General features: G+C 36.5%; 1 protein-coding gene across 1 annotated transcript in view; it reads left to right on the plus strand.

Moving 5' to 3' along the window:
* CNTNAP2 (contactin associated protein 2) overlaps positions 1 to 22,358 on the plus strand; it is a 902,024-nt gene that overhangs the window by 876,868 nt on the left and 2,798 nt on the right. Inside the window, exon 22 of the mRNA XM_072412254.1 lies at positions 14,791 to 15,018. Within this exon, the coding sequence (XP_072268355.1) occupies positions 14,791 to 15,018 (228 nt within the window). The remainder of the gene's footprint in view (positions 1 to 14,790; positions 15,019 to 22,358) is intronic.

Raw genomic sequence — 22,358 nt, forward strand, 5'->3', positions numbered from 1 at the left:
CATATGTCCACAGTGGTGGTCATGGCAAAGGGTCCATATACAAAAACAATTGCTAGGCCCTAGAAGCTGTATGGCTTCTAATGTTAATGGGCCAAAAAGTACATATGGATCATTGTGCCATAATCTTCACAAACAGTATGTGTGCCCCTGTGTGCCCTGTGTATATCTTCAACCAGAACCAGAAGAGTTGTAGGGCATAGGGGTAAGATTTAAAGCTGATTAAAAAAACAGTTTATAAAATGTCTAAAATTTGATTCATTGTGCCAAAATAGTTCAATTTAACAAAACTTTTTCCTTTATTAGTACTAGCTTGAAGTTGCTATTTTAATGATGGCACACCCACAGAAAACTTTATTATAGTACAACTACTTCTAGATATCAGGGGTTAAACTGTCCTGGAAATTTGGAATTCCTATCTAACCATTTATATTTTGTGTGCTAATATTCTATTACAACTTTTTCTGTACCATTGTTTAATCTGTAGGAAGAAAAGTCACATGGTCTATAAACACAATAGGCTTAACACTTCCTTACAGTCAGTTCATTTTGCTTTCAGTTTTGTTTATTTCACCCATATACTGACATTTCTAAAAAAAAGTCTTATCTTAATTATTGAAGACAACTCTGTCATTCCAAAAATTTCATTTGATAGGACACAAAATCGTACAGCTGACGTTGAAAACTGGAACTCTATGGGCATGTTTACACTAGGGGCTCTATTTATAAAACAGAGAATCAGACATTTTATTCCCTTGTGGGAATCTTCCAGGTCCAAGTGTTTCAATGTCAGTAACTATTTCCCACCAGGGAATGTTTGAGGGAATGTCAGATTCCCTGTTTTATAAATGGAGCCCTAGGTGTATTTACAAGTGGTTTTAAGCAGTTCCCAGCCTGCTTGCAATAAATAGTTAACACTGGACCAAATACATGCAGTTAGGATCCCTTTTTTTACAGGCAGTTGGTGGCAGCAACATTGCATACGTTTCTTTGGGTGCCACCTGCAGCATCCAGGGGAGGTTTGCCACCTCCAGAGAGTTGAATTGGAACTGTGTCACCTCTTTTGCACACATTTTAAAGCATTTCTAAGTGGGTTTTTTTGCAAAAATAAATTATAAAAAAAGTGGAAAAACACTGCTATTGCAGCCTTTTGCAAACATCTGGAAGGGCATTTACAAACATCTGAAAAAGCTTAGCAGTGACAGTCTGCACTGCTTCTGGGAACCAACAGTACCCAGGAGTGGTAAACACCACAGTAAAATACTGCTAGTATGAAAATGCCCTACCCTACCTAAATTAAAGCTGCAGGCTTCATTTCCTTTTATAAAAACATTGTCATCCCACTTAAGCTACGTACACACGTCAGATTTTTATCGCCCGATAATCGGCATCGGCCAATTATCGGGCGAAAATCTGCCGTGTGTACAGTCGGTGTCGTCCATCGTCCGGACGACCGACCTGCCGGATCCACGGACGATGGACGACAGCCGATCCTAATGAAAGGGAAGGGGAGAGCGCGCAGCAGGGTGCCGCTCCGTCGCTCTCCCCCTCCCCTCTCCATAGAGCATGAACGGTGCTGTATGTACAGCACCGTTCATGCATCGTGCACTCCCTTGTCGTTGGAAAGGATCGTGAAAGATCCTTTCCAACGACAAAAATTGGAAGTGTGTACGCAGCTTTACTCTCTTAACCTCCCTGGTGGTAGTCCTGAGTGTGGTTCGGGGTTAATTTTCAAGAAAGTTTTTAGGTCTCAACTGGTCCCCACGTTCCTGCAGCTTTTTTACTTTTCAGATATCATTTAGCACCATTTAAAATAACACCTAAACTGTATATATCTACTACCGTGTTTCCCCGATGATAAGGCAGGGCCATCAAATAAGACAGCCCCCCCTTTTCATGTTAAAATGAAAAATAAGCCCCCCCCCCCGCAAATAAGCCACCCAAAAAAAATAATTAAAACATACTCACCCGATACCCGGATCCTGCGTGTGTCTGGCTGCAGCAGCGTCTCTCCTCTCCTCTGCCAGCATCGTGTTTTCTCCTGTCTTGTAAAGCAAAGCGAAAGAAGCCGGCACAGCGCCACCTGCTGTTCCCCTGTCCTAACTGCCGTGCAATAGAAAAAAAGCACAGCGTGATCAGAAGAGGAATTTGAATGACAGAGTGATCAGAAGGAGAGTTTGAATGACACAAGATGATCAGAAAGGGAATTTGAATTGCACATGAGTGATCAGAAGGGGACAATGATTGGCACAGATTGATCAGAAGTGGACATGAATGGCTGTAGTCTTCTTCATGGGTAAATAAGGCATCCCCCTGAAAATAAGCCCTAGAGCATATTTTGGCCTTCAAAAAAAAATAAGACAGTGTCTTATCATCGGGGAAACAGGGTAACTTGCATTGAAATGCATAGGGAATAATGAAAGCCTGGTAAGCCAATATTGATTAATAAGAGGACATTCTACACTATTCAGTTTAATACATTTGAGGTTTGAGCTAACTATACATGAATTAAAAACCCTTATAACAGATCCTAAAAAGAATGGAATAAGAAGTATCATCTTCCAATGGTATCAGAAAAGCAGCAATATGGATTTAAAAAAATATGTCTGCATATAATAAAGCTATTAAAATTACCACCAAACACTTAAAAGTCAATATCGTGATGCTGCGATCATTTCCCCTATACATATGGTGACCCTTTGCTGACTGAGTTATAAATGAATAAAAAGTCCCCATTTCCCCCCTAAAAAGTGTTGTGTCTGAATGAATTACCCTGATCAGTATTATGTGTTCAATATATTGATTATATGTTAAGCTTTGTGGGTACAAAGGCAATGGTAGGAGCTTAGAGGAAGTTGCATTCAAGGAGTTTTTTTTTATTGTGCTAGAATTAAACCAGCAGGGTGCCATTCAAATTAAAATAATTTTACGAATCATTGTATGAGCTGAGAAAATCATTATGTGTGATCCAGTTTAGTTTCTATGTTTTATTGGATTATCCAACCATGTGCTATTATCTTCTCTAACTTGCAGTTTATTATGTGACAAAGGACTAACAATGAGATCAGTAAAATGTTTAATTTGTAAAGGTGACCGTTGACCTGAACTGAACATGTAATAATAGGATTAACAAATTATTTATTTTCCTTGGTATGACATGTATGTAGACATGCTTACTATAATTTATTACATACTATGTACTACTAATGTGTGTATTTACAACAAATACCCCTATGGAAACAATATTGGTGACTACCTACATATTCCAGTAGTTTCCCATTCATGTAAAAACTAGCAGGATTAGATACTAGTTAAATTATTGTTTTATATGTAATATAAAATAGTCCTTGAAGTAAGTTGCATGTGTTACTGGAATGCATTGTATTATGCCCAAAACATCATATCAGTGCCTTTAGGGATGGCAATCCAGTGAACATCTTTTTGTGATACTAATCTGTAAAGTGACGGCTTTCTTTTGGTTGTTTTTTTAATTATACGACGCCACTGTTTTCCATGAACCCTCTGCTGACCCTTATGGGGTATTGTAGTGGGGGGTAGGACAAACAATTTAATCCAATATTTTTAAAAACAGCATGCAGCTCATAAATAGCATTACTGTTTATTGTGGTTCATTGCAATACATGTGAGTTAGAGGTATGTTGCTATGATGTATTTGCTCAGTGTATAATGTAAGTGCTCAGTGACACCACCTCCTACTGAACATCCAACATACCAATTTTATGGCTATGGAAAAAGAGGCAACAGTGTAAGACATAACATATGTAATGAGCCCTATAGGAAATTAATATAAATACTTACTGATGCTTGTTTCAGGATAGGGAAAAGTAGAGACAAGCTTGTCTCACATTTTTACATCCATTCTTGTACATTGACTGCCTATACATTAGAAAGGTTTTCCCCAAAGCAATGCACATTAAAGTGTGTGTGTTAACACAACACACCAGAGCAAAGGTCAATGGGCCCTAAAGGTAACAGTATTGTCAACAATACTACTAATCCCCAGTTAGTATAATATAGTTTCAAATTAACTTTTGATTACTCCAGCAATTTTTTATTGAACTGTACAACCTGGGTGCAGTGTTAACAAAACATCTGTACTGGTAACAAGCCCAAGGAGACTGAAAACGGCTTAGCAGAGGATCTGCCTGGAGCCTAATGAACCATATGTAGGAAGTTGTTGTTGCAATATATTTGTTTGTGCCATGTGTATTGGTTTGTATAATGCTGTGTTGTGCTGTGTGTGTTGTGCTGTGAGTGTTGGATGGAGCATGGTGTGATGTATATTGGGGTAAATGTGCTGTGCTGTTTTCTTGGGTGTATTTTGCTGTGTGTGTTCAGTTGTATGTGATGTGGGTAATGGGGTACATTGTGCTGTGTATAATTAGGTGTATGGTGCTGCAAGTGTTGGGATATTGTGGTGCACCTTGCATTGTATATTGGGGAACCCTGATTCAGGGTTTTATAGGTTTTGCTAACAGTATTTGCTGAAAAGAGCCTGTTGTTTACAGAGATCAGTAGCTCATGATTTTAAACACATACTTTAATACAATGCTTTTAAGGCAGTGAACTTATAATAAAAGGTATATTTCATTTCACTGGAGGTCTTTGAAAAAAAATAAGGCTGCTGGCTAGAATGTACACTGCTTGCAACCTGATTGTTGTCTACTGATCTGCTCATAAGGGCCTGTGTTGTGTGTAGTAATGTGCATGATGGGAAATACAGAGTATATGTGGCGAATGGTGGGGTATTCTTCCACTCTGCTTTACGCAACATAGTCCAAACCACCCCATTCTTTTCATTGTGCAGTACATTCCATACTTCACCATACTTCAACTTATTAAGCTTACCTGTTTCTGAGGAAGGGAACTATAAAAGGAACAACATACAAAGACCTTTTATGCAATTGTGTGCTTTTAACTTTCTAACTACAGTTTAAGGAAAACCCCTTTTTTATTTTAAGGGGTCACCTATATATTATTTCCCATTGTTTAAAACCAGTCATCCAACAAGCTCATATTGGTGGCCGTATTTTGTAGTTATAAAATGTATTGTTATACAGTATGTCATTTACATGTGTTTTACCTAATTTTAGTAAATAAAAATACTTTAAATGTAAATATTTTAAAATATTTTATCTATGGGACCAGGTTGTATGTTATTTTAAAGGTATGTTAACACAAATTGTTTAAAGCATCATGATATCTAATCTGGAATAAAAGAAATGTAAATTAAAAATACTTAGCCTGTAATATTTTTTTACAGAATCCAGTGCCCTATGTCAGTCTATAGGCAGCATTAGATAGTGATGGTTCATGTGGTCCCTAGGCTCCATGCTTTGTTTTGCACACAGCCCTTTACCTGCATTTCTATGTACATCGCTAGGCTGTGCTGCTCTGAGAGTCAGGATGCCAGCAGTTTGTACTGACTGAGAGATGCTGCAGACACAAGGCATCCAAGCCCACATGCACACAGACTAGCTTCACACACACCCATCCACACAGAACATACAGGCTTCTTTAGGTAAGTCAAATCTTTATATTACTCCACTCTATGAAAGATAAAGACTGCATACTACTTTATTGCATGGCTTCTGGTGTCATTAGGTAAAATGTGCATTATTTATGACCAGATAACACACAATAAACCATTGATCAGATTGTATTTTGGTACATTTACTATTTGTTATGTATAAATTTTTTTATGCTGGATGTGCGTATTCTATAAACATGTATTTTAAGGCATATAGAATATTTTATATCTTACAGCAACATGCATATGTCCATAAATTATGCTTTGCTCCAGGGATTGCAAGGTTCAATAAGTGTCAATGGCTATAAAGTGGGAGAAGCTATGGCTGTGATGCTGAAGCCGACTCACAATGGTATATCTTTATGTGCAAGCCTTTGTCTGTATGGCATACACACGCAATATAAAATGAGGATATAAGTTTGGCTGCAAATGAATAAAAGGCAAATCATATGCAATGTTAGGGATGTGTGTACCATTGCTGAAACCTAAACTGCAATTCCTTCATTTTTTTTATCCATGGTATAATAAATCTATAGTGTGCTGGCTTTATTTGTAATTAAATTTACCCAGAGCACTGAATCAGGAGAAACAAATGTTAATTAGCATCTCTGTTGTTTTAGTCACAAAAAGCACATGGTGACAGGCACCCAGTTTAACCATGTTCTTTCCTGCAAGAGTCTTATGTGCAGATCTCTAGCCCAATACACTATATATATATATATATATATATATATATATATATATATATATATATATATTAACAATAAAAAAATCTAATATCAAATGTAAATCACAGTAAATCATTTCGGTATAGGTTTTATGAGCTTACCGATTTGCTACTTTAATTTACAGGGTTAAATGTCATCTGTTAAAAATGCATTTAGGGAAATAATAACTTCGGAGCCACATAATAATTGTGTTTATGTTTTAAACTAACTAATGTTGTTGCAGTCTTTATGCTGGATTCATTATTGTAATAAATTATTAAAAGGGAAACCAACTGTTAGTAGGATGCTTATGTGGCCGATGGCATTGGCAGCATGATAAAGATGCATTGTGACCAAAACTGAAATTATACTTAGTGATACACATAGTAAGTGCACTTGTCTGTCCAGATGTGGAATATTGGTGTTTTTTCTATGGCCCTCTGGCACATGCCTTGCTGCAGTGCTGTGTGCTTTCACTGGCTACTTACTTGCTTGCTACTTCCTGCTTGAGTGGGACACGCATATGCTGTGTCTACCCCTGAGTTTTGCTGCCCTTTTCACACTGCCTTGTTGTTTCTTATGTGCCTTTGTTGATGCCCCTGGGAGAGCTGTTCATGTTCGGTGTGTTACCTAATGAAACACACAGAATACTCAGTGATTGGTTTATGTATTATCAAAGGACACTAGACTCCCAAGTCTGGTTATTGTAGCCCAATTTGGTTGGGTTTTTTGCTGATCCTGGATCTCAGTGACTTCTCTCTTCTAGGAACCACATTTTAATTCTTATTATCTATTTTTTATAGTTACCTGGAGGATTGCTTGGTTCTGAGCATTGGCTCAGACCAACTACTTTTTCTTTTAGCTTTGACCCTGGAATCAACCAGATGGCCTAACCCTTGACCATATTTTATCTGCATTTCAGACATTGACCTTGGTCTTTGTGGATATTGTTAGCTTTACCATAAAACCCTAATGGACCCAAGAGTGCATCATAAACAAATAAAGCTTGCATGAAACAGGCTGCGGAGAGTTATGCAGCAGCAGTCAATGAACTTGAGGAATTGGCCGACCCTGACATAATGCTTATCTGACCAGCAAACCAGTCTAATAAATATATTAGTATTTACTAAATGGTTTGCTAGTTTAGTACCTTAAGGATTTCAGTAAAGGTGCCCATAAATGTAACTTTAGGGAACATATGGTCAATTCTACACCTATTGTCATTTTTATATGGTTTTAGTCAGTTATAGTTCAGGTTAAATTGATAAAGATAAAGACCCAATACAAGGCTAAATATATGTAGATTTCACATCTCTGTGTCTAGTAATCCTTTTCTTTAGCAAGGTCTGCAAAATTTCAGAGGAAATAGCTCTACAGACTAAAAAACACTTTGGAGTTTGTCTAAAGTTTGTGAAATGCATTGAACTGAATTCATAATTTATAAGAATGTAGCTGGAGAAAGGAAGTCACAGATTTCAAATTCCGTCACTGATCATCTGCTTCCACTCCATTTTCTTTTTGAAACCTTTTACATTAGAGAATGGTAGAAACCACTGACACGATAACATTTTAAATAAAAATACATAAAAAGAAATTGTAAGGACACACAATATCATGTCACTGGCAGAATGTAGCAACAGGAATCAAAGGTATGTCATATAAACAACTATAATAACTCACCTGCTCTTATTTATATGCTATTCGGGCAAACATTTGTGGACATCTGACCAAAATGTATTTATATGATTTAATGCTAAATCATATAAATACATTTTAAATAATTGTGTGTTTCTATGTTTAGGGAAAATCTTATTGGCTCCAGTTACCCTGTGCCTCTATGGATCCAGGTCCATAAAGACATGATTTGTTGAGTTTGGTGTTGGGGAACTCAAGGAGCACTGATGGTTACCCCTATTAAAGCCATTGGCCCTGATTTATGAAAGCTCTCCAGGCTGGGGATAATACACTTTCAGAAGTGAAGCTGGGTGATCCACAAAACATGGACTGGATTTTTCAAAATTATTTGCTATTTGCTAGCAAATGTTTTGAATCCTGGACCAGATCCATTCCAGGTTTGGTGGATCACCCAGCTTCACTTCTGAAAGTGTATTATCCCCAGCCTGGAGAGCTTTCATAAATCAGGGCCATTGTATCAGAATGAAATGTTGACTGTTAGCCAGAACTTGGTTGAATAAAATTGAAACTTTTCTTATAAACATATATTTTCTCTACTTTTCCTGCCTAAACAATCCACTTTTGTTGTGTTTTGGTTGATGATATATTTGTGAAAGCTATTTATCCGTTTAGTTAATTTTTTGTTGAAGTTAACTTCTCTTGGGCAGTAATGTAGCCTTTGCACTGTCAGCTCAATTTTGTAAATTCCTTGTAGTGTGACACCTGTCTCCTGCAGTTTTTGACCAAACTCATGGCACAGAGTGTACCTACTATGTCCATTTCCCAATATGAAAAAAATGTGAAGCCTTTACATTTTGTACAGTTCTCACCAGAGCTGTTTTACCCCTACAACAATGAAAAATTACCATTGCTGACTAAGCAGCTGTATGAGGTATTGTTTTTCTGCTTCTTTCTGTAGCCTACATTAATCACACAGACTAACATATTGTAAAATCGTACCATTTTCTACTTGTAAAGTCATTGACATCCATTTATTTTAGTTTCACCAACAGGACTTGTTTGATTGATTCACCGCAAGAGAATTTTATTGAAAGTCAAATTCACTGTTTAATAAACAATCATAAAACAGTACTGACACTGACACTTGGGACTTAATATTTCTTTGTAGCTTCAGAAATAGGAAACTAATAGTGTGGTGAAATTTTAAATAGTAAAGTGTAGTAAATGATAGAAACAACCATGTTTAGCATTTCATCACATGGGAGAAGCCAGAAGAATGAAATGAAGCCATGGTGAAATGTATTCCTTTGTACATACCCTGTTTTTCCACACTGCAACCACACTGCAATGTCACTGAAAGTCTGAACATAGCCTAAAGAGAAATTATTCTCTATAAAAACACATAGTTTCCATATGACCAGTGATATCTTAAATTCTGAGTGATTCTTTTTACCTCTCTTCCTTGCCACCACCAAGACTTGGCTTTGGTACTTCCACCCACTTTATGCCCAGCTCATCAGGGGTTGCATATTGTGGAGCATTCCTACCCCTAAGGCTACGATTATTCTCGTCCGAGAAGAGCCCTAAATCTGACGTGTACAGAGGCCGTCCAATGTCGTTCATGGATCCAACCTGACAGATCCACGAACGATGCCAATGAAAAGGAAGGGAGGAGACAAAAATCTCCTCCAACGACAAAAATCTAACATGCCTAACAGCCATTAGTCATTGGAAATTATCCCAACTGTTCATTAGCAACTATTGTGACCCATTAATAATAAACACAATCCTGTGCAATTCCCTGAAGAATGGTTATGGGCATTTATAGCACTGGCACGGAAGTGGATGGGGGTGGAGCCAAGTCAATCCATTTAAGGTACATATCATTTTTAGTACTTATATACTGATTTGTCAGAAAGTGACATAAAAGCAAATTGAGTATAGGTCTAAGCGAAAAGATCTATTCCACCAGAGATAAAAGTGATTAGTTCTTTATAAAGCTATGCAGATAAACTGTCAACTAAATGTATCAATCAGCAAAATGAGTAATAGTGATTGTTAATTGATTGTTGGGTTCTAATGTAGTTTAACTACTGCACTTTGCTTTATTAGACTTCAGTTTCCAAGATTTATTTAACTTTTTGCATTGGTGGCAGCAGAACACCAGTATTTTTAGCTGTACCATTCTAACTTTAGGAAATTAATTTGGATCATGTTTTTTTCCATCTGCTCTTCCTCTGCTCACACATATACAGTACAGAGGGGAATTGTGAGTCAAACATCTTCCACAGTAACAGCACTATTTCTGGCTTGTCTACGTTTTACTCAATATTAGCACTAGTGTTATGCAGGCTGCTTAAAATAAGCGTTAACAGAAAAATATTCTAGGTTACTAAAAATTGTAAAGCAGGTTTTCAAACCTTTATTGTTATATACAGATACTGATTATGTATATTTGCATCGTAGAATAATTATTCTTAATTCATACAGATGTATATATATGCTTTGTTTCCTAAAAAAACGAATATTTAAGCCATGTAAGTTGATACAAGATCTATTCCATTGTTTCATATTCAGATTGTTACATATATGAATGGATGTAATACAGGTCAAACCACAAGATCAACTCCACTGCATTTTCTTCTTAAATGTAGATCCACCTTGGCCAATGTCAAGGTCATAACTTCTAATAATTTAAAGTAGGATTTCCAGCACTGCTGTATAACTGCTGTACAATACCATATTACAAACAATGTGGTTACTGCTGCTTAATAGCTACATTTCCATAGAGGTCTATTGTTGCTAATCCTATATATTCTGCACTACGTCTATTGGCCATTGTAAGAGAGATGTCCTAACGGTACTGAAATTCCCATCATATTATGAACACCAGCTGAATTTCTAATCAAATTTACTAAGAGCACCTGGATAAGCTTTTGAAATGTGAGATTGAGGGATTTACATAAAATGCTAGCTAATGGCTCCCCTATCTGCAGTTGAAGAGGTGTTGGACCTATAAATTCATTTTGTGTAAGCGGAGAGCTGTCCGCACATATTTTAATGGAATTCAGGACCATAGCTGAGGTGTCCAATTCTGTTGTGAGATTTGCAGTTTCTTTTTGAAAGTGCTTCTGACATTCAGTTACACTTTTAGGTTAAAAGGGTGATTCCCCTAAAAAGTTTCAGAATCCTCCCAACAGCAGGATCTCTCAAAGTTCCTGGTCCTATTGCCATAATTATACACTTACATGTTATACCTATTAAACAGATCCTGCAAGGTTTTTTTTCTCACCATTACTGGTTGGGTATTCCCAGAGAGGTTATAATGGTGTGGGCTAAAAGGAACCAAAAAGCTTGAATCAATCTGAAGTACAATAGACATAGCAGGTTTTTCATATGTGGTCCACTTTGAACTTTAGTGGGTAGAAGTTCCCACTGGATTCAACTCCTGACTTTTTAAGATCTTTATATGCGCTGCAACCAAAAGCAACCATGCAACCAAAAGCAGCGGGCCACGTCCAGGAACTGTGATGCAATCGCAACCTTATGTACAAAATGGCTTCAACTGTTCCCATTCAACTGATCAGGAGCAGTTGGTTCCGTGACTGGGGCACTCTGGCTATATGTGGTGCTCTGGTAAACTAGTTTTTATTGATTACCAGTCTTTTTTACATGAAGGCAAAAAAAGCTGATGCTATTGAATTATTCTCTACCCCATTTAAAAAAATGTTTAAAATGTTTAAAAGTGTATGTATAGGTAAACATTTTTGTTTTTGACATTAGCAAAGGTTTTATTTTTCTGGGGAGATTGGCACATACTACTGATCATACTACTTGGTGTCACAAGACAGAAAATGATGGTAAACCCAAAACTGTATGGTTGTCCCCAGAGAAAAAATGAGAGAAAATCTTCCTAGAACAAAACATTTCTTGTGACACCTAAGAGGTATCCCCTCCACTTTATGAAAATTTTCCATCACTTTCTGTTGCATCTTCTATTTTTACCATCCAAGAATGAAAAGATATGTTGTTTCTATGTATACATGTTAAGTGTTTTAATTTAGACATATTCTATTAGAAAAACCTCAATGGTTATTTGGTATTCAGGTCCCATGATGTATGCAAAATGCTGATGTTAAGTACTCTCCTTGAAAGACACGGATATTGAATGACATCATTAACCATTCAGAAGTATGTGTCTGTGTTTAGCCGTCGCTACCACTCAATATTCATTACTATTTTTGCTACCTATAAATATAAGTGGCTCACGTGTCCTTACCATTTGACGTTGCTGTAAAGTACAGAATAAAATGACATTGATAAATTATTCTGAATTATTTAGGTCTAACTAGGGAAGAGGTGTTTTGGGCTGATATTATGGTTCCTGTCTGCGGTACACCACTGATTTCAGCAAATGTCAGAAAGCATCATGCTTCAGAGGAGCCAGACCCAGTTATCGACCCCGGCTTCAGCCTTTCACTTTCAAATGCCTTTGATCTGTTTAATTCTGCCGAGATTACTCTCCACAATTACATGCAAGAGGCCTGCATTAAAGCAGACAAAATCACCTTGCCAATCTCTACTGCATCAGTTACCATGACATCAGCATAATATCTCTGCAACATTTTTTATTAGACTGTAGCAATATGTAACTATGCAGCCTTTCAGACTAGTGGTTTTTGGGGGTTTGCTGCTTGCAAATAGTCAGTTGATTATCCTTTGTTAGACTCCCATAGACGTGAAATGGTGTTACTTAAAAAATATTTCAAATGTTCAAGTACTTTTAAACAGTTTATACAAGAAAAAAAAAGTTAAAAAAATGAATAATTTTCAGTATAATAATAATAATAATAGTATTCCCCTCTTCTGCTTCCCCCAAATCTACATAAAAGGTTATATCTACACAAAAGGTTATATAGAAAGGTAAAAACAGGTAAGGTTATGCTAGGTCAATATAGAAAGAATTTATACAGTCTCAGTACCTGCATATTTTTAAGTTGGTGACAGGATCTCTTTCAGACTAAAATATTGTTTATGTGTTTTTTTTTACTCATATTATTTTTGTAAGTAAGAAATATATTCCCGTATTTGTAACTCACAGTGTTCACTTTGAATTTCGTACTTGATCTTATTAGTTGCCAAATCCATACTTTGTGATATGATGGTATTCAAACAAAATAAAAAGTATTAGAAAACTTTCAAAAATTATTTGTAATTCTGAAGCGTTCACTTGCCACTGTTCTAAAGTCCATGCTCTAGTGCTCTATCTCTACCACTCTATGCAGTCCACAGCTCTCTGTTGGACAGAATTGACTGAATGTTATTACTTTGTTTAGTTATTCTACTTTTATTAGTGACTTACATAGTACAACATTCTTTTGCTAGACTCATGGGGAAAAGGAAGAATTCTATCACTGATATGTAATGTTCCTGACAGTTACTTAGACATTGCAAGAAATGAACCTAAACTAAAAGGCCTTGTCCCTTAGGGCTATCACTGCATTCTCATAAATTGATAGAACACATAGGTAAATGTAATTTTCAGCTTAGATTAATCATTCCTCAATAAAAAGATAAATCCTTCCTACACACAAAAAACACAATATAACAAGGGCCCTTAAACCTTCTATGAAAATGACCTGTTTACTGTTGTCCAAATGTTAGGAGGGTCATACTATGGACCCAGGACTATAAAAATGCCGGAATGGTGGAGTAGAAGTAGCTGAAGTAGAAGTAAGTAGCTAAACAATGCCTTATCATCAGTGGAAGGAAGAGTGCCCAATTGTCTGTGTCAATAATGGACCACTGTTCCTTCCACTGGTACCAACTATGGGGGGAACACTTCTATCATTAGTTTCAGTAAGAGGTATAGGGCTCCATAATTTTTGGTATTATTTGGAAGGACTGAACTCAACTGTGCCCCCTTTTCCTGCTCAGTTGTCCCTCCTTTTGATCTTTTATATAGTCTTTTTTAAAGAAGTGTTGATAATAAACTTTCAAAAGTGATTTAGTGCTTATTGTCAATTCACCAATTTCTCTGTTTTCAAATGCTACTTTGAAAACCAAAGAGGAAAGTAACAGATGAATGAAATCAAAAGTTGAACCATAAAGGTATAAAGATGGGCCCTGGGATAGGTGTGTCTCTTACCTACATTCTTTGTGCTATTATGTGCCCCTATTCCTATCTCAGGAAGCTGTGAGGTATGTCAGATGTGAGAGGTAGGGCCCTATAGTGGTGTCAGTTGGAAAAATACCCCGTCATTAACATGGGCAAGAAGAATAATGCCCCAAGGAACTTTTGTTACATTGGGTAGTTCTGGAACCTATAGATCCTGTTTTGCCAAAACTTGCCAAATCATCACATATTAGATTATATATGCACTTGACCACAAGAAATTTACAATTTAAGTTATTTCATAGTTAGTAGTGGTACCAGACTAATTCTGACTATTCTACTTGGTTTGAAAAATTCAGTCATGTATTACTGTGCTTTTTATGCTCAGACTTTAGGCCCCACTGTGTATACAGCTGATTAAAACAAATATAAATTAATTATTCATACTCGTTTATATACCGGAATCTCCATGCTTGATAAGATTTTCAAAGAACAAGATGTGCATTTGCCAAGTGAGCATTTTTTCATCTGGCAAGCAAAGGTTTTGTACAACAGGTGCTGACAGTTGTGATACATGGTTGATGTTATTTAGCTGCCTGCCAATTATACCTTTGTCTGAACCCTGTTCTTGAAGAGCAGATATTGATCAGCACTGCAGTGCAGATAATATAGCTGAATGCGCTCCTTTGCCAGACAAGACTGACCACTTGTGAGTCGGCTTTACTGTACATCTTCTAAATGCAATGCTTTGCTGACACAACAGTTTTGTTTTTTTATGTTTTCAGAGACTGGTGCGATAGACCAGGAGATCCAATCATACAATACCCCAGGCTTCAGCGGATGCCTTTCTAGAGTTCAGTTCAATCTTATTGCCCCACTGAAGTTAGCCTTAAGATCGAAGAACAATTCCCAAGTGCAAGTCGTGGGAGAACTAGTGGAATCGAATTGTGGTGCATCCCCGCTTACTATCCCGCAAATGGAATCCGTTAATAATCCCTGGCACATAAACCCAGGTAACTACAAACTGATTATTTCATTTCTTTGTGAAAACATGATTTGAAAACATTTTTTAATGTAAAAACATTTTCCAATTTGATAAATAAAACTAACTTGCACGCTAGTAAATAAAATTCTTTGAAGTTGAAAATATATGTAATAATATAAAAATTAATTGCTTTTTAAATGCATTTGTTCAGCCCCTAAGACTGGCACAGCAAAAAGTATTAGCTGAATTCTGTGAAGGGAGATCCTGGAAATTTACAAAGGCATAAACAGTTAGCACAAGATGCTATGCAAATGAAATAAATCAAAGCACTTAAGTACAGAAGCAATGACGTGACATGGACATCTATTTCCTGTACTATATCACTCCTGTCTGCAAACCCTCCTTACTTTCAAATAATAAACAGATATTCTGGGGTCAAAATGTATATTGATTTATTTTAAATAATTTTTTATATAATTTTTAAATATTGATTATTAGCCAATAGAAACACTCTTTGCTGTATGCATTAACAACCTAGCAAATCTGAGCCCTCTTGCCAATGTACAAAGCAATTATTATTTCTATGGTCTGAGTTATGTTAGTGGGGAATGTTCTCCATTGTGAGTGGAACTGCACACTTTGTCCAGGAATAAAAGATGATGCCAGGAGGCATTTCAAGACATTTCTGGACAGTATATTTTATCTGTTCTTTACATATAAATATATATCGTTTTTTTTAACTTACTTTAACAAGTTTAAATCAAATCTAAAAGAGGGACAGTTGTGGAAGAAATCGGATTTGGGTGGAAAAGGGAGACTTCTGATGGGAGGACACATGAACAAAGTCATCCATGTTCGATATGTATTTTACCATTAATGGAAACAAAAAGCACAATCCCTAATACCTCTACATTACCCTAATAAATTAATTTACTGCCAGTGTATAATAAAGATACTGACCTACATTGCGTGTCTTATATTCAGGCTGTAAAATGATTTCAACAGTTAAATATTCCACACTTTGCCTCGACATATAATTTATAACAGTTAATATCTTCATAAAGAAAAAACAATTTCCCTTTATAGTGCCTTGCAGCAGCACTCAAGATGTTTCTATTTTGGCATGCTGCCAACAGAGCCATTTCTTTTTGTTAATTAGGCACAGTAAATTAACTCATCGTGATTACATTTTTATATCCTGCAACAGTGATTGACCGGGTAGTGAGAAGTGTTACAGAATGACTTCCTCCTACAAAAGTGTTCCTTATATACAGTTATGTGCCATTAGGCCATAAATAGAAAAGTAAAGCTCACTATTTTATATTACTTGATCTCTCCATGTATTGGTATGCTTTAAAAGCAATCCACACTGAAGTGCCCCCACACCAATTTGTCTAGTGGGCCTGATTCAAAACATTCTAATTGAAACATGCAGTGTAGCCATATTCATTATAAATCATAAATGTGTAAACTAAATTTAAGTAAAAAGAATGTAGGGCCCCTTCCTACTAGTGCATTACATGCACTGATGCAGTGCATTTCTTTTAATTCTTAATGGCACCCCAAGCTCACTTTCCCAGCACACTGCAGCGAGTCAGCTAGATGGGAACAAGTCCTTGGTGTCCATAGCGTATCTTGGCTATCTGATCTAATACGGGATGGAACTATACTGGAGATGTTGTATATCACTATATATATGGCTGCTTAATTAGAAAAGCATCAGTCCTTGAAGGGTTCACCCTGCAATCTCTGGCATATGCTTCATCTATTAACCTCCCTAGCGGTTCATTTCTTTCCGGTTTTATATGTCTAAAAGCGGTACATTGTTTTTCATGAAAATTTATTTTACAGTATAATATAATAGTATGACTATAATAAAGTTTGAAACACAAAATCATGTAAAAACAATAAATTGAATGAATTAAAAAAATCTATATATTTAAAAAAAAAAATATTTTTTTAATTTTTTTAAATTAAAAAAAAAAAAAATACACATTATCCTCATACTATTATACATACTGTAAAATAAATGTTCTTGAAAACAATGTACTGCTTTTATACATAAAAATCCAATGTATTGCATTCAATACAGTTATTTTGTATTGAATGCAATACAAATGGATTTTGAATTTCCCGCCCCCCGGCAACGTGCACACGCACCGACTTCACCGGGAACTTCCTGGATCGGATGCAGAAGCAGGAAGAAGAAAGAAGGCGGTGATCGCAGCGCTGGACAGCGTGGGACGCCGGCGGATCAGGTAAGCGCTCTATTTACTAACCTTCCCACAGGTTTATATACCCCGAGTGTGACTCGGGGTTACCACTTTTAGCAACTTTTTTCTACCCCGAGTCACACTCGGGGTTACCTCTAGGGAGGGTAATAATCCCTCTTTCTGATTTACAGTTGTAATTTACAAACAGTAGGGGCTATAAGAGAGAATGTTTTTTCTACAGATATATTACAATGTGCTGGTAAATGTGTTGCAAGTTACATTTATTAGTGCTTATAATCATTTAACTCCTACAATGCATATTTGTCAAAAGTCATTCCAGTTTGTTACCAACAATTCCCAAACATGATTCTTTTTTTTCTATATTAGTTTGTATATAACTGGCCTCAGTGTAGTTAGGACATTTAACTCTAATAAAAATTATTTAAAGGGTTTGCATTACTTGGAGAACTGTAAATACTTTTATCTCTTGGCAGAATTGGTAACATAGATAGCATTAAAAGAAATCAAACAATTTGTGGTAATCTGTACAAAGAACAGTTGTGCCGCGATCTTTACCCAGTATGTAATTGGCCCCTGGCTGAGCATTACATAAAGACAGAAGGAAAAGCTTTTCAATAGCCCTGCTGACTCCACAGGAATACTATCCCCAGGAAATATTGCCTGCGTCATCTGTCTACGTCAAGGGTTTACATGACGCAGCATTGGTATGAAACGTCCTGGTTTGAGAGAGACTCACTGCTTGCATCCTAAATTCATCCAAATTCTTCTCTACAGGGACTCATAAAGTTACATGTAATCAATTCATATAAAGAGATCTATGGCTAGTATAACTAGAGCTAAATACATTTTGTGATTGGCATTACTGGAATCCCCTAAATGTCATGCTTTTAAGTGAACTTTTTCATTTCTCAAATGTGTAGGAATAGTGTGTCTTCATAATCCAATCCATCAGATATTTTAAACTTATTATTATTATTATTGATTTAAACAGAGCCACCATTGTCTGTGGCGCTGTAGAACAGACAATACATAGCACAGACATAAACAACAATTAAGGATACACAGAAAATTTAGATGACAGCTAGCCTTGTAAATTATATGTAGAGATGAAAGGAGATAAATATACACAGTTGTACAGTGCTGTGTAAAATGTTGGCACTATAGAGTGGGACCACTGTCCCACTCTATTGGGTTTTTATTTTTATGTGTAACTCCAATGGAAAGAGTTGACTGGAATTAAAGGGGAAATAAATTGAGAGCAGGTAGGGCCTTTTAACACCTTATCATTTTGGGCCTGATTTATTAAAACTCTTCAAGGCTGGAGAGGATACACTTTCATCTGTGAAGCTGGGTGATCTAGCAAACCCAGAATGGATTTCTTCAAGGTCATTTACTAGCAAATGTTCTGAATCCCGGACCAGATCCAATCCGGGTTTGCTGGATCACTTATCTTCACTGATGAAAGTGTATCCTCTCCAGCCTTGAAGAGCTTTAATAAATCAGGCCCTTTATGTGCACTACAACCCAGGATCGCTGAACACTAAAAGCACATGGAACATAGTTGTCATTATATTCTATGCATCGGACAGTGCACTTCATTTTTAGAAAACTCCTCTTTTTTTATTTTTCTTTTAACTTTTTTCCTTAAAATGAATGTTACATCACAGTAGATTACAATACATGGAAAGTTCACTTAAAATGCAATTAATTTGCATTTTAATAAGTACATCAATCAAGTCACATTTACATATGTTCCATGTGCCCTCATTAAGAAAATGCATGTAAAATACACACAAAACCCACCTTGCATTCCAATACATTTAAAATGTGCTAAGAAGGCATTATGCACATGGAGGATTTTGCAGCAATATACAACTTCTCAAATACTACAAAAAACTTCTCAAAAACTACAAATTCTCCCCACTCTACCAATGCTAAAAAAATATCAAATCAAACACACATATGACCTGTGTTAGTGTTAATGGGGATATTTATTGTAATAACATTTGATTTTCTTACTTTAGAAAATATTTGTATAAATAAAACAGTTGAACAAAACTCTGATGGGAATTGCCAAAAGTATGAAAATACCTGCCTTATATTTAATAGCTTTAGGCAAACATACCGTAAAAATAAGTAGAATACATTTAAATTACAGAATTGTTTTTATTACTACACTACATTCCAAGATAGAGCAAAATAATATTGAGACTCATTGTTGCAGTAAACAAGCATTATCACTTTGTGCTCACTGCTCACTCACTTTTTACCACATATTTTTCACTTTTTCACTTGCTAAATCTTGACTGCTCATTCAACACCTACCATGATATGCTTTTTGCTGCACAGCCTACAGGGATTTCACACTCTTGAAATAAGGATGATATGAAAAACTGATTAGCATCTCAATATCACAAAACAACTTGGCTGTGAATTAATAAACTAGTGAAAACTACTCTGCTTTGTAACTATTTCTGTTTCCCGACTGGCTTTATTCACTTTCTCCAATTGTTTTGATGGCTGTTGTTCTCAAGACAGAAAGTGATGTCAAATCCAGTTGTCACTAGAACAGGAGGTTAGGGGGAATCCTTGAAAAATGACACCTTTACCTGTGTCATCTGCCTGTAAGGAATCCCTATCACTTTACATTTACATCACTTACAATTACAGTTGTGATTGGGACATAGACAGCAAAAATCACTAGGCAGTTTTACCTTTCTGATACTTTATCCAAACAAAATGGCCAGGGTATTCGACCTAGAAAATTTGCTTAGTGATTAGTATGGCCACCTTGTACATCACAGGTTACAGGGTAAATTCTGATATCAGTCCTATTATTAGTCAACATAATGGGTCTGATTTATTAAAGCTCTCCAAGGCTGGAGAGGATACAATTTCATCAGTGAACCTGGGTGATCCAGCAAACCTGGAATTGATCTGGTCCAGGATTCAAAATGAGGAATCGGCTTCACTAATCAAAGTGTATGCTCTCCAGCCTTGGATAGATCAGGCCCAGTGACTCCAACCCAAGATCCACCTACTTGGATTCTTTAGTAAGCTGGTCACTGGCACTGTGAACTAAGACAAATCTCCTGAGGGCTTGGTCTATGGTATAAGTGGCACTTATTACATGGTAGCGTGGTGGGTGGTAACTTCTCCACTCATTTAAGCTGCGTACACACTTCCAATTTTTGTCGTTGGAAAGGATCTTTCACGATCCTTTCCAACGACAAGGGAGTGCACGATGCATGAACGGTGCTGTACATACAGCACCGTTCATGCTCTATGGAGAGGGGAGGGGGAGAGCGACGGAGCGGCACCCTGCTGCGCGCTCTCCCCTTCCCTTTCATTACGATCGGCTGTCGTCCATCGTCCGTGGATCCGGCAGGTCGGTCGTCCGGACGATGGACGACACCGACTGTACACACGGCAGATTTTCGCCCGATAATTGGCCGATGCCGATTATCAGGCGATAAAAATCTGACGTGTGTACGTAGCTTTACTCAATTTTCTCTAACAAGGCGTGTAACACAAAAGGATCACCATTGACTTGGTGGTGGTAGATAACAAGTGATTAAATGTGAGTGAGAGGTAGGGTCGCTGACCATTTAAGGAGCTTATCTTTCCAGTAAGGCTGTTGTATACAATATTAACCGGATTTGAGACTCATTTCAATACAAGCAGTTTTCTGTTTAAGTTAACTGTTTCAATCATGTGCATTGTAAGCACTTTTATGTAATGTTTCAATGCATGAACGAATGAATGAACAAATTAATAATGAACATATTTTCTTCAAAGACAGCTTTGCTATACATTATTTAAAAAAATACACAAAAGCTGTGAATCTTATAAGAAAGGTAGCTTATGTTACCTGTAATATAATACAAACAATAACCAGACCTTACTCTTATGAGACTGTTTAAAAGTTAATAGCAACCTACAGTTTGGTTATCAATATAGGAAATCAATGGTTCTTTTATATCAATATCAACCCAACAGTGACAATTCCCTGCCATAACCCCGACTCTGTTATTGTCCACTGAAGAGCTTTGGGTCTTCCCACTCAATTTTGTATGTTTTCTAGTTTTCTAGAATCTCTTCCTGCATTCCACACAATATAAAATAAATACAATATCTAACAAAGAAAGAGGAAAGTTCTTATAATGGCCACAGCAGGCGAACAGATCCAGGAACCCTGTGTAGAGATCTTACCAAAAGAACTAAACAGAAAAAACCTCCCTTGTAGTTTAATTCTACAGCATCTGAACCCAAGTGGGTAATTTCTCCAACATATGAACCCAAGTGGGTAATTTCTCCAACATCCAAACCCTGTGGTTTCATTCTCCAACATCTAAACCTGGTGATTTCATTGTCCAGCATATAAACAAACACTGAAATTGCAGTACTGAATACAGTAACTACAATTTTAGAGCCTTTTAGGTGTTCTTGCCCACAATATATAAAATGTAAAATCATATCCTGCCAAATACTGACATTTCCCTCTTGGATATCAGAAATCTTTATTTATTTCAAATGAAAGCATATGCAATTTGTCCTAATCCTCTTACATAGTAACATTTGCCATTAAACTGATACAAAGCAATCTATTTCTTTTATATAACAGCATCTTCATAGTTGTTTGATGCATCAGTTTGTGTTTGCTGGTTTCAGCTGTAAGAGTGATGCAGTAGGGATTTCCTATATATTCGATACATTATAGTTCTATACATTTGACATGACTAACTCAATTTTAATTAACAATTTAAAATGAAAGTATGCTTGTAAATTAACACAGTATATTCTTAACTTCCCCTGTCAAATGTCTTTCCACACCGTCAATCTCCTGGGTCTCCATTAGGAGCTTCAGAGGACCCAGAAAATTGAGTAGAAAAGTCGGTGTTAATGTGGTCTTCAGTGGAAGATTTTTTAGGTATCAGGGCCAAGTTCAAAAATGTATTAAAGCAGACTTATAGATCTGCCTAAGAAGACATTTTAGGATTGTACATGCTGCTGTAACTGTTACATGCAGGCTGGACACCACCCTCTGGTCACTCATTCAGGTCCCCCCTATATATATATATATATATATATATATATATATATATATATATATATATATATATATGATAATATA

Source organism: Pyxicephalus adspersus, chromosome 5 (assembly GCF_032062135.1).
Source record: "Pyxicephalus adspersus chromosome 5, UCB_Pads_2.0, whole genome shotgun sequence".
Taxonomy (NCBI): Eukaryota; Metazoa; Chordata; class Amphibia; order Anura; family Pyxicephalidae; genus Pyxicephalus; species Pyxicephalus adspersus.